The sequence below is a fragment of the Macaca thibetana genome, chromosome 19 (assembly GCF_024542745.1).
Source record: "Macaca thibetana thibetana isolate TM-01 chromosome 19, ASM2454274v1, whole genome shotgun sequence".
In the NCBI taxonomy this organism is placed as follows: Eukaryota; Metazoa; Chordata; class Mammalia; order Primates; family Cercopithecidae; genus Macaca; species Macaca thibetana.
Genome location: NC_065596.1, coordinates 29,554,912 through 29,572,540, shown reverse-complemented (window position 1 = coordinate 29,572,540; position 17,629 = coordinate 29,554,912). Strand labels below are relative to the sequence as shown.

Sequence of the window (17,629 nt, the reverse complement as noted above, 5' to 3'; positions counted from 1 at the left end):
CTAGCGACCAGGGGGCTGAGAATGGAATAGATGAAAAAGAGGGTTCGAGGAAACATGCTTGGGTCACTGTCATGCAGGATTCTCTGGCCCTGGCATCCAGTGCTCTGGACACAGAGTCAGCTCCAGGGTTATCAGGGACCTCTGCTTCCCAGAGAACCAGGCCAGTGCTGACTTCAGTCGTCAGGGAGAGCCTCTCCTACCAATGTAGACCCCGCAGCTGCAGGGCTTCAGGCTCGGTCAGCCACACTCACTGTCACCACCGGCCCTCCTCCTTCCTCGGCTCCCTCAGACAAGCACAACCTTGCTCCTGCGGAGGAGGCCGGGAACCCTCATCTTGCAAATCCCGTGGTTCATTTTCCGCCTGCATCTGACTTGACTTTCTGCCCTTGACTTCCAGAACATGATTCTGTCCTCTCTGGCTGCCCCTCCATCTCCTTTGACGGCTCCATCCTCTTCCTGACCTCCCCGTGCTAGTGCGGCCTAGGGCTCAGGCCTGGGGGTCTCCTCTGCCTCAACTCTGGATCTGTGCTGTCCAATACAGTAGCCGCTAGCCACATGGGCTGTTTAAATTTAAATTGATTAGGATTAAAGAAAATGTAGGGGCCGAACTTAGGGACTCATGCCTGTAATCCCAGTACTTTGGAAGGCTAAGGCAAGAGGATCACTTGAGCACACAAGTTCGAGACCAGCTTAGAAAAGATGGCTAGACCCCGTCTCTACAAAAAAAAAAAAAAAAAAAGAAAGAAAAAAAAAGTAAAAAAGTGGGCCGGGCACGGTGGCTCACGCCTGTAATCCCAGCACATTGGGAGGCCAAAGCAGGGGGATCACCTGAAGTCAGGAGTTCAAGACCAGCCTGGCCAACATGGTAAAACCCTGTCTCTACAAATATACAAAAATTAGTCAGGCATAATGCCAACTGCCTGTAGTCCCAGCTACTCAGGAGGCTGAGGCAGGAGAATAGCTTGAACCCGGGAGGCGGAGGTTGCGGTGAGCTGAGAGCGTGCCATTGCACTCCAGCCTGGACTCTGCCTCAAAAAAAAAAAAAAAAAAAAAAAAAAAAAAAATTAAAAATTGGCTGGGCATGGTGGTGTGCACCTATGATCCCAGCTACTCTAGAGGTTGAGGTGGGAGAATCACTTGAGCCCAAGAGGTCTGGGCTGCAGTGAGTCATGATCACACCACTGCACTCCAGCCTGGGTGACAAAGGTGAAACCCCATCTCTAAAAATAAAAATAAAAAAAAAGAAAAAGAAAAAAAGGTATAGGGAGTTCCTCTCAACCTATTCTGGTCTGTAGGGACTGCCAGATTAAAAAGATTAAATAAGGTTTTTTTTTTAATTTTGAGACAGGGTCTCACCCTGTTACCCAGGCTGGAGTGCACTGGTGTGTTCATAGCTCACTGAAGCCTTGAACTCCTCAGCTCAGGTGATCCTCCCATCTCAGCCTCCCAAGTAGCTGGGACTACAGACGCACGCCACCACACCCAGCTAATTTTTGTATTTGTTTTTGTAGAGATGGGGTTTTGCCATGTTGCCCAGGCTGGTCTTGAACTCCTGGGCTCAAGGGATCCACCTGCCTTGGCTTCCCAAAGTGCTGGGATTACAGGGGTGAGCCACCGCACACGGCCTATTGTTAATTAATTAATTTATTTATTTATTTATTTTTGAGATGGAGTCTCACTCTGTCGCCAGACTGGAGGTCAGTGGCGTGATCTCAGCTCACCGCAACCTCCACTGTTCAAGTGATTCTCCTGCCTCAGCCTCCAGAGTAGCTGGGACTACAGGCGCGCATCACCACGCCCAGCTAATTTTTGTATTTTTAGTAGAGACGGGGTTTCACCATGTTGGCCAGGATGATCTCGATCTCTTGAACTCGTGATCCGCCTGCTTGGCCTCCCAAAGTGCTGGGATTACAGGCGTGAGCCACTACGCCTGGCCTATTTTTAATTTTTTTTGAGACAGGGTCTCACTCTGTTGCCCAGGCTGGAGTGCACTGGTGTGTTCATAGCCCACTACAGCTTGGAATTCCTGGGCTCAAGTGATCCTCCCACCTCTGCCTCCCAAGTAGCTGGGACTACAGACGCACGCCACCACACCCAGCTAATTTTTGTATTTTATTTTAGAGATGGGTTTGTGCCATGTTGCCCAGGCTGGTCTTGAACTTCTGGGCTCAAGGGATCCACCCACCTCGGCCTCCCAAAGTGCTGGGATTACAGGCGTGAGCCACCGTGTCCAGCCCAAATGTCCTCTCTAGAGCTGTGCTGGGACTCCAACTCCAGTACAGCAGCCACTAGCCACATGGGGCAATTGAAATAGAAATTAATATCCAGGAGAATGAAAACTTCAGTTCCTCAACATTATGCGAAGTGAAATAAGCCAAATACACACACACACACACACACACACACGACAAATACTAAGAGATTCTACTCATATGAAGTACCTAAAAGAGTCAAAATCATAGAGACAGAAAATAGAATGGTGGTTGCTAGAGAGCGGGGGAGAAGGGGAAGGCGAGTGGTTTAATGGATAGTTTCCGTTGTGCGAGATGATGCGCTCTCAGAATTGGTTGCATGACAGTGTAAATATACTTAATACTATTGAACTGTACGATTAAACATGTTTAAAACAGGGCGCAGTGGCACACGTCTGCAGTCTCAGCTACTCAGGCGACTGAGGCAGGAGGATTGTTTGAGGCCTGGAGTTTGAGTCCAGCATGGGCAACATAGCAAGATCCTGTCTCAAAAAAAAAAAAAAAAAAAAAAAGGCAGGGTGGTGCCCAGTGGGATGGCTCATGCCTGTAACCCCAGCACTTTGGGAGGCCAAGATAGGTGGATTGTTTGAGCATAGGAGTTTGAGACCAGCCTGGGCAACATGGTAAAACCTTGCCTTTACTAAAAATTAAAAAAATTAGCCAGGCATAGTGGTGTGTGCCTGTGGTCCCAGCTACCCGGGAGGCTGAGGGGGGAGGATCACTTGAACCTGGGTGTTCGAGACTGCGAGGTAGCACATATCACTACCTGAGACCCCACTACAGAATCTTCTTTGATTCTTTTTTACTTTTTATTGTTTTTTGAGACAGAGTCTCGCTCTGTTGCCCAGGCTGGAGTGCAGTGGTGTGATCTCAGCTCATTGCAACCCCCGACTTCTGCCTCCCGGGCTCAAGCGATTCTCCTGCCTCAACCTCCTGAGTAGCTGGGACTATAGGCGAGCACTACCATGCCTGGTTAATTTTTTTTTTTTTTTTTTTTTTGTATTTTTAGTAGAGACTGGGTTTTGCCATGTTGGCCAGGCTGGTCTCCAACTCCTGGCCTCAAGGGGCCTGCCTGCCTCGGCCTCCCAAAGTGTTGGGATTACAGGAGTGAGCCAACACACCCGGCCTAGAACCTTCATTGATTCTGAGATGCACTTTTGTGTACTTCTATTTTATCACCCCTGAAATAGGGATGCATCTTTATTTATTTAATTTTTAACTTTTATTTTTGTTTTTTTGAGATGGAGTCTTGCTCCGTCACCCAGACTGCAGTGCGATGGCACAATCTTGGCTCACTGCAACCTCCACCTCCTGGGTTCAAGTGATTCCCCCACCTCGGCCTCCTGAGTAGCTGGGATTACAGGCACCTACGATCATGCCCACCTAATTTTGGTATTTTTGTAGAGATGGGGTTTCACCATGTTGGCCAGGCTGGTCTTGAACTCCTGACCTCAGGTGATCCTCCCACCTCAACCTCCCAAAGTGCTGGGATTATAGGCGTAAGCCACCATGCCTGGTCTACTTTTTTTTTTTTTTTTTAATAGAGACAGGGTCTCACTTTGTTGTCCAGGCTGGTCTTGAATTCCTGGGCTCAAGCCATCTTCCACCTCGGTCTATCAAAGTGCTGGGATTACAGACATGAGCCACTGCACCCAGCCCAGGACGCATCTTGTTTTCAATAGTACGTTAATTTAATTGGCAGCTTACGAAAAATGCTAGCGCCTCTCATACTGTTCAGTCTCTTGGAGTTACTAAAGTGTGGTATGATCTGTGTGCCTGATCACTGGCTCTGAGGGGGAGGTACTTTGTTTTGTTGACAGTTGTATCCACAGGGTCTTGACAAGGCTTGGTCCTTAGTGGGACCTTAGGAAAGGTTTGCTGAATGAATGAGTTAGGCCTTGCTAAGCTCTTCTGACGAGCGGCAGATTCTGGGACAGCGTGCCGGGCATATCTGAGGGGGCTTGGCAACCCCAGGCCACACTTCCAGACAGGAAGAGACAGACTCGGGGGAGTGTGCCTTTGACCCACCATACAGAAAGGTCTTTCCAGGCCAGGCACAATGACTCACGCCTGTAATCCTAGCACTTTGGGAGGCGGAGGGGGGGCAGATCACATGAGGTTGGAAGTTCGAGACCAGCCTGGCCAACATGCTGAAACGGCGTCTCTACTAAAAGTACAAAAACTAGCCGGGCATGGTGGTACATGCCTGTAATCCCAGCTACTCAGGAGGCTGAGGCAGGAGAATCACTTGAACGTGGGAGGCGGAGGGCAGGGGGTTGCAGTGAGCCGAGAGCATACCACTGCACTCCAGCCTGGGCAATAGAGCAAGACTCCGTCTCAAAAAAAAAAAAAAAAGGAAAAAGAAAAAGAGAAAGGGCTTTCCAGGCCTCTGGAGGCCTGGTTCTTAGGGAACAACACACTCCTAGTGACAGGGCTCCCAGAGTAGACCAGGGTTTCTTTTGGGCTGCTGTGGGAGGAGGGCCCAGGCCTAGCCAACCTGGCTTGCTTACAGTGGACACCAGCTGTCCTTAGAACCCGGAGGTCTGGTGTTTGCTAAAGCAGAGGCCCAACCCTTCCACGCAGATCCTAGCCTTATATCCGGGAGAAGCAGGGCTGTCTGGTCAACCAGGGGACATAGGCTCGGCTGTTAGGCCTGACTAAGCCCTCCTGGGACAGACACACCCCTCTTAGCATTCAGGTCCCAGGAGGGTCAGAGTCTCAGGGTTCATCCCAGCTCTGGAACTCCCTCCCCACCTTACCATGCAGTATGAAGAAGGTCTTGGGGTTAAACCTGTTGGGGTCCAGTCCATCCAGCTCCTCCCACACCTCCTTCAACTGGGCTTGGCTGCCCTGTGGAAGGGAGAGCCAGGAGCTCATGAGCAAGAAGTCTGCATGCCATGGGATAAAACCAAATATCCCTTTACCCCCATCCAACAAACATCATCTCCCTCAAGCAAGAAAACTAAGAAAACTACAACTCCCAGCAGCCCCTTGGGCAGCCAGGTACAGTAACAGGAAGTTTTTGCCTCAAGGGCCCCTGGGAATTGTAGTTCTTTAACTGCTTTCTTGTCGGGTTTGAACTGGATGTGGTAGGGAGTGGATGGGCACAAATGGGGTGCTCACAGGCACATTGACTTTGGGATGCTCGCGGTGCCGGCGCTGTTGCTCTTCTAGCTTCCTCTCTGCCTCCTTTCTCTGCTCCTCTCCCAGTGACTCCAGATAACGCCGCCTCTCATGTTCCTTAAGCATCTCGTAGCGCTTGAATTCTTCATGATGGGCTGCGTCGTACTGGGCAAGGTCCCGGGTGGCCTGGGGAAAGGCACAGGATCATTCCCTTCTGCCCCCTCTGCCCAGCCCCCAATTCCAGCCTGTAAATGGCAGGCCCTTGGCCCTGAACCTGGCCGAGGGCAGCCCCAGCCTCTACCTGTCTTACGTCTTGTGTCCTGATGTCCCTTTTTTTTTTTTTTTTTTTTTTTTTGAGAGCGAGTCTTGCTCTGTTGCCCAGGCTGGAGTGCAGTGGCATGATCTCTGCTCACTGCCTCACTTCAACCTCCACCTCCCAGGTTCAAGTGATTCTCCCGCCTTGGCCTTTCAAGCAGCTGGGATTATAGGCATGTGTCACCAGGCCCGGCTGATTTTTGTATTTTTTTTTTTTTTTTTTTTTTTTTTTGAGACGGAGTCTCGCTGTGTCTCCCAGGCTGGAGTGCAGTGGCGTGATCTCAGCTCACTGCAAGCTCCGCCTCCTGGGTTCACACCATTCTCCCGCCTCAGCCTCCCAAGTAGCTGAGACTACAGGCGCCCGCCACCACGCCCGGCTAGTTTTTTGTATTTTTAGTAGAGACGGGGTTTCACCATGTTAGCCAGGATAGTCTCGATCTCCTGACCTCGTGATCCACCCGCCTCGGCCTCCCAAAGTGCTGGGATTACAGGCTTGAGCCACCGCGCCCGGCCTTGATTTTTGTATTTTTAGTAGAAACAAGGTTTCACCATGTTGGCCAGGCTGGTCTCAAACTCCTGACCTCAGGTGATCCGCCCACCTCAGCCTCCCAAAGTGCTGGGATTATAGGCATGAGCCACCGCGCACAGCCTGATGTCACCCTTTTTGGTTTCCATGACTACTCCTGCCCCATAACACACTTTCTTCTCTTTATTCAAAACAGATTAGGACGGTTATACGACAGCAACTTCAACCCACCTCTTTCAAGTCCTCCACAATCTCCAGATCTTGGAGGAATAAGTACATAAGAACAACATACATGGTGAACTTAATATGTTACGTATTTCGGGTACAGCTAGGCGACCAAGAACATGAGGTCAGGCTAGGAGAGGTGGGTCATGCCTGGAATCCTAGCACTTTGGGAGGCTGGGTTGGGAGGATCACTTGAGCCCAGGAGTTCAAGACTAACTCACGTAACATAGCGAGACCTTGTAATTAGTTAAGATGATGGGGCTGGGCGCAGTGGCTCACGCCTGTAATCCCAGCACTTTGGGAGGCCAAGGCGGGTGAATCACGAGGTCAGGAGCTCAAGACCACCCTGGCAAACACGGTGAAACCCTGTCTCTACTAAAAATACAAAAAATTAGCCAGGCCTGGTAGTGGGCACCTGTAGTTCCAGCTACTCGGGAGGCTGAGGCAGGAGAATGGCGTGAACCCGAGGCGGAGCTTGCAGTGAGCAGAGATTGCGCCACTGCACTCCCGCCTGGGCGACAGAGCAAGACTCCGTCTCAAAAAAAAAAAAAAAAAAAAAAAGATGATGATGGCCCGCTGGGTTATGGTGGGTATCACTATAAGAAGAGCTGCGTGGCGCAGTGGCTCACGCCTGTAATCCCAGCACTTTGGGAGGCCGGAACTCACCTGAGGTCGGGAGTTCGAGACCAGCCTGGCCAACATGGTGAAACCCCATCTCTACTAAAAATACAAAAATTAGCCGGGCGTGGTGGCAGGCGCCTGTAATCCCAGCTACTTGGGAGGCTGAGGCAGGAGAATTGCTTGAACACTTAAGGCAGAGGTTGCAGTGAGCCGAGATCACACAACTGCACTCCAGCCTGCGGGACAGGAGCGAGACTTTGTCTCAAAAAAAAAAAGAAACTAAAAGAAACCACCCAGCCCTCTATCAGCCTCCAACCTCAGAGAACACCAGCAGGCATGGTGAGCTGGCTCACGTCCGGGACTCTGTCCCCTTGTCCCCTTCCGCAAAGCTTCCCTCAATCCTCTGCCTTTGGACCCACTCCCATTACCGTCTGGATCAGCAGCTCCAGGTCGCGGGCCTCGAATGTGTGCTGGTTCTGAGGGTCCAGGTGTTCAAACTGTTTCAGGAGATTCAGATGATCCACCTGTACATCTGGAAGAGAAGGAAGAGTCCAACACCTCAGGGCATGTCCTTTTAGAATCTTGGGCCAGACATGCTGTAAAGAAGTCACGAGCGGCGCTAGGGAAGCCCAGAAGACATCTTTAGCCTGGGGCAATCAGGGAGAGCTTCCTGGAGGAGGTGATCCCACGACTGAGTCTGATACTTAGAATAATAACCATAATAAAAACTAACATATACTGCCCTCTTACTAGATGCCAGGCCATGCCCTAAGCACTTTAACTGTATTAATTCATTTACTTTCCACAAAATCCTGACAACATAGGTTCTACGATTATCCCCATTTTATGAGTGTGAAAACTGAGACCCCTTGAGGGGTTGTGACTGGTCTAGGCTACCAGCTAGCAAGTGGCAGAGCAAGGATGGGAACCAGCCACTGAACACCCCAAACCATGACATTCAACCATCTTTTTTTCTTTCCCTTTTTTTTTGGAGACAGGGTTTCACTCTGCAGTGGCAGGATCTCTGCTCACTGCAACCTCCGCCTCCCAGGCTCAAGCAATCCTCCTGCCTCAGTCCTCTGAGTAACTGGGACTACAGGTGCACGCCACCACACCCGGCTAATTTTTGTATTTTTAGTAGAAACAGGGTTTCGCCATGTTGGCCAGGCTGGTCTTGAACTCCTGACCTGAGGTGATCCACCCACCCAGCCTCCCAAAGTGTTGTGATTACAGGTGGCAGCCACCGCGCCCAGCCTCAACCACTCTTTAAAAAAATAAACAAGGCTGGGTGCAGTGGCTCACGCCTGTAATCCCAGCACTTTTGGAGGCCGAGGCAGGCGGATCACAAGGTTAAGAGATCGAGACCATCCTGGCCAACATGGTGAAACCCCATTTCTACTAAAAATACAAAAAATTAGCTGGGCATGGTGGTAAGCACCTGTAATCCCATGGTGGTAAGCACCTGTACTGTAATTGGGAGGCTGAGGCAGGGGAATAGCTGGAACCCAGGAGACGGAGGTTGCAGTGAGCCGAGATTGCGCCACTGTACTCCAGCCTGGTGACAGAGTGAGACTCCGTCTCAAAAATAAATAAATAAATAAATAAAAGAAAAACACCAAAATTTTTGATAAAGCATCAACCAGTCTTAGGGGTTAAATTGCGTGCTCTTAAGTTTCTGTGTTGAAGTCCTAAGCCCCAGTACCTCAGAATGTGACCTGATTTGGAGACTAGGTCTTTACAGAGGGAACCAGGTTAAGATGGGGTCATTCCTGTGGGCCTTAATCCAACATGACTGGCGACCTTATAAAAGGCAGAAATTTATGGCTGGGCGCAGTGGCTCATGCCTGTAATCCCAGCACTTTGGGAGACTGAGGTGGGAGGATCACTTGAGCTCAGGCATTTGAGACCCACCTGGGCAACATGGTTAAACCCCATCTCTACAAAAAATACAAAAATTAGCCGTGTGCAGTGGTGTGTGCCTGTAGTCCCAGCTCCTCAGGAGGCTGAGGCAAGAGAATCACTTGAGCACGGGAGGCGGAGGTTGCAGTGAGCCGAGATCGCGCCACTGCACTCCAGCCTGAGTGATGGAAGTAAAACAAAGTAATAATAGGCCAGGCGTGGTGGCTCACACCTGTAATCTCAGCACTTTGGGAGGCCAAGGTGGGTGGATCACCTGAGGTCAGGAATTCGAGACCAGCCTGAGCAACATGGCGAAACTCCATCTGTACTAAAAATACAAAATTATCCAGGCATGGTGGCACATGCTTGTAATCTCAGCTACTTGGGAGTCTGAGGCAGGAGAATCACTTGAACCCGGAAGGCAGAGGTTGCAGTGAGCCGAGATCATGCCACTGCACTCCAGCCTGGGCAACAAGAGCGAAACTCCATCTTAGAAAAAAAAAAAATTAATAAATAATAATAATAATTAATAAAAAATAATAATGAAAGGAGAAATTTGGGCCAGGCACACAGAGGGAAGATGGTGTGAAGACACAGGGAAAAGACGGCCCTCTGCAAGCCAAGGAGAGGGGCCTGGACCAGATCCTCCCTCACAGCCCCGGAAGGAACCAGCCCTGCCAACACCCTCACTTTGGACTCTGACTGCAGGCCATGAGACAGTCCAGTTCTGTTGCTGAAGCACCTGGTCAGGGGTATTTGGTTACAGCAGCTGCAGCAAACAAGTGCAGCCTCCCTCGTATGGGAGTTTCCAAGCGGTCAGGAAGGGGTAGGGTTTCCAGGCAGGAAGGGACAGCACACACACTGCCAACACATACTTACTCACCACACACAGGTCTCCCGAGGCCTCTAGGGGCCCAGGCCTGCGCTGTGCAATGCTGGACCCAAAATGAATCAGCCTGGCCCTGGCCTCCAGCGGCACTTAGTTAGGTGGGGAGAAAGAGAGACAGACACACACACACACACACAGAATCAATCGGCCTGGCCCCGCCCTCCAGCGGCCGGCCCTCGGTCAGGTGGGCAGAAAGACACACGCACGGGCAGCTAGAATTTGGGAGACCCAGGCTGCAGTGGAGGCAGCTCCAGCCCTGGCTGAGCCCAGAGGAGTGACAGGCGTGCAGGACACAGGTACAAACTGAATCTCAAATTCATTGTTTGTGCCAGTGTTGAGCCACTACTCCAGGCTGACCCAGTGCTGGCCACTGTGGACACAGCAGGAATCAGATGGTGACAGAATTCTGCCTCTTGGAGGCCAAGCGTAGTGGTTCATGCCTGTAATCCCAGCACTTTGGGAGGCCGAGGCAGGTGGATCACCTGAGGTCAGGAGTTCGAGATCAGCCTGGCCAACATGGTGAAACCCCGTCTCTACTAAAAATACAAAATTAGCCAGGTGTGGTGGCGGGCACCTGTAATCCCAGACACTCAGCAGGCTGAGGCAGGAGAATCGCTTGAACCTGGGAGGCAGAGGTTGCGGTGAGCCGAGATTGCGCCACTGCACTCCAGCCTGGGCGACAGAGTGAGACTCTGTCTCAACAACAACCACCACCACCAAAAGAGTTCTGCCTCTTGGAGCACCCAGTCTAGAGAGACAGAGAACAGGCGACCAAGGGATGAACAAAGGAATACCAAGGACACAAATAAAACAGAGGCTCCTTCACACAGGACGGCCGGGGCAGTGACACCCTGAGGAGGTGACGTTCCAGGGGAGATGGAAGGTCTGTGGACCAGGCAAAGAGCCCTGAGAAGGAATGTCATGGGACAGCAGGGCGAACGGGCAAAGTTCCCGAGGTTGCACGTCAGCAATTTCTAAAAATGCTGACGCAAGAAGGTCAGGGCACACAGGGGAAGGGCGGGGCCAGGAGGATGTGGCCGAGGTCCACCCAGGCTCCGAGCAGCCGAAAGGAACATGAACGCGAGCCTGAGGGCACTGGGGTGCCGGGGGCAGGCTCTGGGCAGAGGAGGGACGGGACGAACCTGAGTGTTGTGGCAGCTGGATACTGGTGCCCCAAAAGATACCCACATCCTGATCCCCAGAACCTGTGAATGTGTGACCTTACAGGGCTAAGGGGTCCTGGCAGATGGGATTACATTAAAGACCTTGAGATGGGGGCCAGGGCTGGTGGTTCAGGCCTGTAATCCCAGCACTATGGAAGGCTGAGGCGGGAGGATCACTTGAAGTCAGGAGTTTGAGATCAGCCTGGCCAACATGGCAAAATCCAGTCTCTTAAAAATACAGGCCGGGCGCGTTGGCTCAAGCCTGTAATCCCAGCACTTTGGGAGGCCGAGACGGGCGGATCACGAGGTCAGGAGATCGAGACCATCCTGGCTAACCCGGTGAAACCCCGTCTCTACTAAAAAATACAAAAAAAAAAAACTAGCCGGGCGAGGTGGCGGGCGCCTGTAGTCCCAGCTACTCGGGAGGCTGAGGCAGGAGAATGGCGTAAACCCGGGAGGTGGGGCTTGCGGTGAGCTGAGATCCGGCCACTGTACTCCAGCCTGGGCGACACAGCGAGACTCCGTCTCAAAAAAAAAAAAAAAATACAAGCCGGGCGCGGTGGCTCACGCCTGTAATCCCTGCACTTTGGGAGGCCGAGGCGGGCGGATCACGAGGTCAGGAGATCGAGACCATCCTGGCTAACACGGTGAAACCCCGTCTTCTACTAAAATACAAAAAATTAGCTGGGCGCGGTGGCGGGCGCCTGTAGTCCCAGCTACTCGGGAAGCTGAGGCAGGAGAATGGCACGAACCCGGGAGGCGGAGCTTGCAGTGAGCCGAGATGGTGCCATTGCACTCCAGCCTGGGCGACAGAGTGAAGACTCCGCCTCAAAAAAAAAAAAATACAAAATTAGCCGGGTGTAGGTGGTGGATGCCTGTTATCCCAGCTACTTGGGAGGCTGAGGCAGGAGAATCCCTTGAACCCGGGAGGCAGAGGTTGCAGTGAGGCAAGATCACGCCACTGCAGTGCAGCCTGGGAGACTGAGTGAGATTCCATCTCAAAAAAAAAAAAAAAAAAAGAAAGAAAGAAAGAAATTGACTAAGCAAGGAAAAACAGTGTGACCTGACAAACTTCTCCATTTTATTGCTGTACTTATGCAAGAGTATGTTCTTAGGAGAATCACACTGAAATGTGTATGGTGACTGCGGTAAAGTCCCACATGTGAATGACAAAGCAAATGGAGCAAATGTTAACTAGAGAAGCCGGGTCAAGGGTGTTTGGCTGTTTTCTGTACTACTCTTACAACTTTTCTGAAAGTTTGAAGTTCTTTCAACTTTTTTTTTTTTTTTTTTTTTTTTTTTGAGATGGGATCTTGTTCTGCCGCCCAGGCTGGAGTACAGTGGCACAGTCATGGTTCACTGTAGCCCTGACGTCCCAGGCTCAATGATCCTTCCACCTCAGCCTCCTAAGGAGGTGGGACCACAGGCATGCGCCACCATGCCCAGCTCATTTTAAAATATTTTTTATAGGCCGGGCGCGGTGGCTCACGCCTGTAATCCCAGCACTTTGGGAGGCCGAGGCGGGCGGATCACAAGGTCAGGAGATTGAGACCACAGTGAAACCCCGTCTCTACTAAAAATACAAAAAATGAGCCGGGCGCGGTGGCGGGCGCCTGTAGTCCCAGGTACTCAGGAGGCTGAGGCAGGAGAATGGCGGGAACCCGGGAGGCGGAGCTTGCAGTGAGCCGAGATCGCGCCACTGCACTCCAGCCTGGGCAACAGCGTGAGACTCCGTCTCAAAAAAAAAAAAAAAAAAAAAAAAAAAATTTTTATAGACATAGGGGTCTTGCTATGTTGCCCAACCTGGTTTTGAATTTCCGGGCTCAAGTGATGCTCCTGCCTCATGAAGTGTTGGAATTGCAGGTGTGAGCCACTGCACCCGGCCTCTACCAGAATTTTAAATGACAATGATTTTTTTTTTTTTTTTTTTTTGAGTCAGAGTCTCACTCTGTTGCCCAGGCTGAAGTGCCATGGCGTGATCTCGGCTCACCGCAACCTCCGCCTCCTGGGTTCAAGTGATTCTCCTGCCTCAGCCTCCTGAGCAGCTGGGATTACAGGCATGTGCCACCACGCCCAGCTAATTTAGTATTTTTAGTAGAGACGGGGTTTCACCATGTTGGCCAGGGTAGTCTTGAACTCCTGACCTCAGGTGACCTGCCTGCTTCAGCCTCTCAAAGTGCTGGGATTACAGGTGTGGGCTACTGTGCCCAGCCCATGATAAAGATTTTTTAAAACAACAAATGGAAACAGAATATAAACAAACAACATTGTAATGTTTGTATTAAATCATGCTAGGAGGAACACTGGGGCAATCTCCCACTCACATTTCACAGAGGGGAGGGAAGCCTCACCTGCTTAGCACACAACCACCTGGAGGCTGGGAGCGAGGCCACCCTTCCCCACCCCTCCCTACCTGTCCCTCTGGCCCCGCCCCTGCTCACTGGGATCCTGCTCGGCGTCCATCTTGGCCTTGAGCAGCATCCGCAGCCGCGATACCTCCTGTCGCTTGAGCTCATCCAGCTTGGTGCGGACATGGTGGCTGACAAAGTCCAGCTCTCGGCTCAGCTTCCCGCTCTGACGGGAGAGGAGACCCTGGTCAGCCTGGGGGCCTGGGAGGGGGCATGCTGGGCGGCCTCGGCCTGCTCTCTGTCTTCTCTGGCAGCTTCTTACAAGCTTTCTCATGCCCCAGTCTTATACCGCCTCTTCCCTGCTTATAGTCCCCCAGCTCCTCAGAGTCTTCAGGAAGGACAGCTCCCAGCCCGTCAGCCTGGCATTCAAGGCCCTGCCCACCTCTGCTGCCCCATCTCCCGTCACTCATCAAGTCACACGTTTAGGGCCAGGTGCGGTGGGTCACACCTGTAATCCCAGCACTTTAGGAGGCTGAGGTGGGAGGATCGCATGAGCCCAGGAGTTCAAGAGCAGCCCGGGCAACATGGCAAGTCCCTGTCTCTAGAAACAATAAAAAATTAGCTGGGCATGGTGGTGAGACCCAGGCCCACAAGGACCCTGCTACCAGGGTTCAGTGTCCTACTCAGTGAAATGGGGACAATGACAGTGCTCCTAGAGGCCTGACATGGGAGTTCATGGTGACGTGAGGGACACCAGCACCTCCCTTATTTTGAATTCTTCCTCTGTAGAAGGCACCATAGGAGCATTCTGTTAGTGCAACCCTCTCACAACACTTGCTAAGGAGTGTCACCACGCTCTTCCATACCCTTTACACATCTTTCTTTGGAAAATCCAAAGCCCAGAATCCTTCCCTTGGAAAATCCAAACCTGAACCCTGCTTTTTCCAGATGGAGAAACTGAGGCACGGTGCGGGGAGGCCCCATAGCTGGTAAGAGGTGGAGCTGCAACTGAAAGCCTGCCCCGCGGGACTCTGCACTAACCTCGTATTCTGTGCTCCCCAAAGCTCTTCCCAGCTTGTGACCCCAAGAAGCAACTTCTCCCTGAGCCTCATTTTGGTGATTTCAAATACAGGCAGAGCTGGAGCCATGTGGCCCCTTTGAAGAAACCAGTACGGCCAGGCACGGTGGCTCACGCCTGTAATCCCAACACTTTGGGAGGCCGAGATGGGCGGATCACGAGGTCAGGAGTTCGAGACCAGCCTGGCCAACATGGTGAAACTCCATCTCTACTAAAAATACAAAAATCAGTCAGGCATGGTGGCGTGCGCCTGTAATTCCAGCTACTTGGGAGGTTGAGACAGGAGAATCCCTTGAACCCAGGAGACGGAGGTGCAGTGAGCTGAGATCGTACCATTGCACTCCAGCCTGGGTGTCAGAGCAAGACTCTGTCTCAAAAAAAAAAAAAAAAAAGAAAAAGAAAAAAAGAAACCAGTCCTCTCCTGAACTCTGTCCCACCCCGCACGTACCCCTCCCACAGCCCCCACTGCCCCCAGCCGCACCTTGATGTCCTCCGCATTGGCAGCTTGCAGCTTCTCTCGGAAATGCCCATCTGTCTCCAGCACATCAATGACCTCCTGGAGGTACCGGTGGTAGTACAGGCCTGTGTCCTGAGGCAACGAGGACAGACATAGCAGCCCCTGCTCCCACCCCCACCCCCACCATCACTCCTGTTACTGTTATGGCCACTCCCTAGGGCAGCTGACGAGGGACTCGTCAGTTTTTACCTTTTCCCATATATGTAGCAAAGATGAAATGAAAATCACATCAGTGGGCCGGGCGCGGTGGCTCAACACCCAGCCCATACTGCTCAGGAGATGGGTGCTCTACTAAAAAATACAAAAAACTAGAGTGGCGGGCATGTACTTGGGAGGCTGAGGCAGGAGAATGGCGTAAACCCGGGAGGCGGAGCTTGCAGTGAGCTGAGATCACTGCACTCCAGCCTGGGCGGCACGAGACTTTCAAAAAAAAAAAAAAAAAAAAAAAAAAAAAAAAAAAAAAAAAAAAAAAAAAAAAAAGAAAATCTATGAACCCCAGCCCAATACCATGCTCAGAGTGGACATGACTTGTTGGGAAGCTGTGAATCATACCTTTATCCATCTATCCAACCATCCATTCATCCATGCATCCACTCCCCTATCCATACATCCCACCCACCCATCCATCCATACATCCCACCCACCCATCTATCCACCCATCATCCATCCATCCATCCACCCACCCATACATCCATCCATACATCCCACCCACCCATCCATTCACCCATCATCCGTTCATCCATCCATCCATCCATCCATCCACCCACCCACCCACCCATCCATCCACCCACCCACCCACCCATCCATCCACCCACCCACCCATCCGACCATCTATCCACCCATTCATCCACCCACCCATCCATCCACCCATCCATCTACCCACCCACCCATCCATCCATCCAGCCAACCATCTGTCCACTCACCCACCCACCCATCCATCCACCCGCCCATGCATCCATCCATCCATCCATCCATCCATCCCCTCATCCACCCACCCACCCACCCACCCATCCATCCACCCGCCCATGCATCCATCCATCCGTGCATCCATCCATCCGTGCATCCATCCGTCCATCCATCCACCCATCCATCCACCCGTGCATCCATCCACTCATCCATCCATCCACCCGCCCATTCATCCAACCATCCATGCATCCATCCATCCACTCATCCACCCACCCATCCATCCACCCGCCCATCCATCTACCTGCCTATCCATCCACTCCCCTGGCCATGTATGCATCCACTCATTCAACGAACATTCACCAGGCCCCTATCATATGCCGCACTGTGAACAACACAGACGAAAGTCCCAGGCCTTCTGATCCCACCCTTGTCATACATAGCTGGGTGTCACTTTACTCTCCCTGGGCCTTCTCTGCTCTTCCTATTTAAAAAATAGGTAGTATATCCTCTGCCTCCCAGATCTGTAGTGAAAAGCAAATAAGATAAATTAGAAAAATAAATAAATAAAATCACAAAAGAGGCCGGGCGCGGTGGCTCAAACCTGTAATCCCGGCACTTTGGGAGGCCGAGACGGGCGGATCACAAGGTCAGGAGATCAAGACCATCCTGGCTAACACGGTGAAACCCCGTCTCTACTAAAAAATACAAAAAAACTAGCTGGGCGAGGTGGCGGGCGCCTGTAGTCCCAGCTACTCGGGAGGCTGAGGCAGGAGAATGGCGTGAACCCGGGAGGCAGAGCTTGCAGTGAGCTGAGATCTGGCCACTGCACTCCAGCCCGGGCGACAGAGCGAGACTCCGTCTCAAAAAAAAAAAAAAAAAAAAAAATCACAAAAGAGAGAAGGCCAGGCGTGGTGGCTCAAGTCTGTAATCCCAGTGCTTTGGGAGGCTGAGGCAGGAGGATTGCTTGAGCCCAGGAGTCTGAGGCTGCAGTGCATTATAATCATATCATCTCACTCCAGCCTAGGTGACAGAGCAAGACCCTGTGTCCCAAACAAACAAAAAAAATTAAAATTAAAAAGAGAGACGCCGGGCGTGGTGGCTCAAGCCTGTAATCCCAGTACTTTGGGAGGCCGAGGCGGGTGGATCACGAAGTCAGGAGATCGAGACCATCCTGGCTAACATGGTGAAACCCCGTCTCTACTAAAAATACAAAAAACTAGCCGGGCGTGGTGGCGGGCGCCTGTAGTCCCAGCTACTCGGAGGCTGAGGCAGGAGAATGGCGTAAACCCGGGAGGCGGAGCTTGCAGTGAGCCGAGATCGCGCCACTGCACTCCAGCCTGGGTGACACAGCGAGACTCCGTCTCAAAAAAAAAAAAAAAAAAAAAAAAAAAAAAAAAAGAGAATTGGCCAGGCATGGTGGCTCATGCCACCATGATTCTAGCACTTTGAGAGGCCAAGGCGGGTGGATTGCTTGAGCTCAAGAGTTCGGGACCAGCCTGGGCAACATAGGGAGACTCCCGTCTCTATAAAAAGAAAAAAATCAGCTGGGCATGGTGGCACACGCCAGTAGTCCCAGCTACTTGGGAGGCTGAGGCAGGAGGATCACTTGAGTCCAGGAGTTCAAGGCTGCAGTGAGCTATGATCCTGCCACTGCACTCCAGCCTGGGCACCAGCACAAGACCCTGTCTATTATAAATATATATATATATATACACACATTCCTTACCTCTTTATCAAGTCTCACAAGGTCCCACATGATCCACATAA

General features: G+C 51.7%; 3 protein-coding genes across 4 annotated transcripts in view; all 3 read right to left on the bottom strand.

Annotated features, from left to right (window-relative positions):
• Positions 1–17,629, bottom strand: part of NUCB1 (nucleobindin 1) — a 250,733-nt gene that overhangs the window by 4,919 nt on the left and 228,185 nt on the right. For both annotated transcript variants that reach the window (XM_050772451.1, XM_050772452.1), the window contains 5 exons: positions 14,921–15,028; positions 13,455–13,587; positions 7,491–7,594; positions 5,376–5,561; positions 5,012–5,102 (listed from right to left, as the gene is read on the bottom strand). In XM_050772451.1, coding sequence (XP_050628408.1) covers positions 5,012–5,102; positions 5,376–5,561; positions 7,491–7,594; positions 13,455–13,587; positions 14,921–15,028 — 622 coding nt within the window. The remainder of the gene's footprint in view (positions 1–5,011; positions 5,103–5,375; positions 5,562–7,490; positions 7,595–13,454; positions 13,588–14,920; positions 15,029–17,629) is intronic.
• The window catches only part of BAX (BCL2 associated X, apoptosis regulator), a 102,112-nt gene that overhangs the window by 41,816 nt on the left and 42,667 nt on the right, over positions 1–17,629 (bottom strand). The gene's annotated exons all lie outside the window — the stretch shown is intronic.
• Positions 1–17,629, bottom strand: part of DHDH (dihydrodiol dehydrogenase) — a 76,751-nt gene that overhangs the window by 30,055 nt on the left and 29,067 nt on the right. The gene's annotated exons all lie outside the window — the stretch shown is intronic.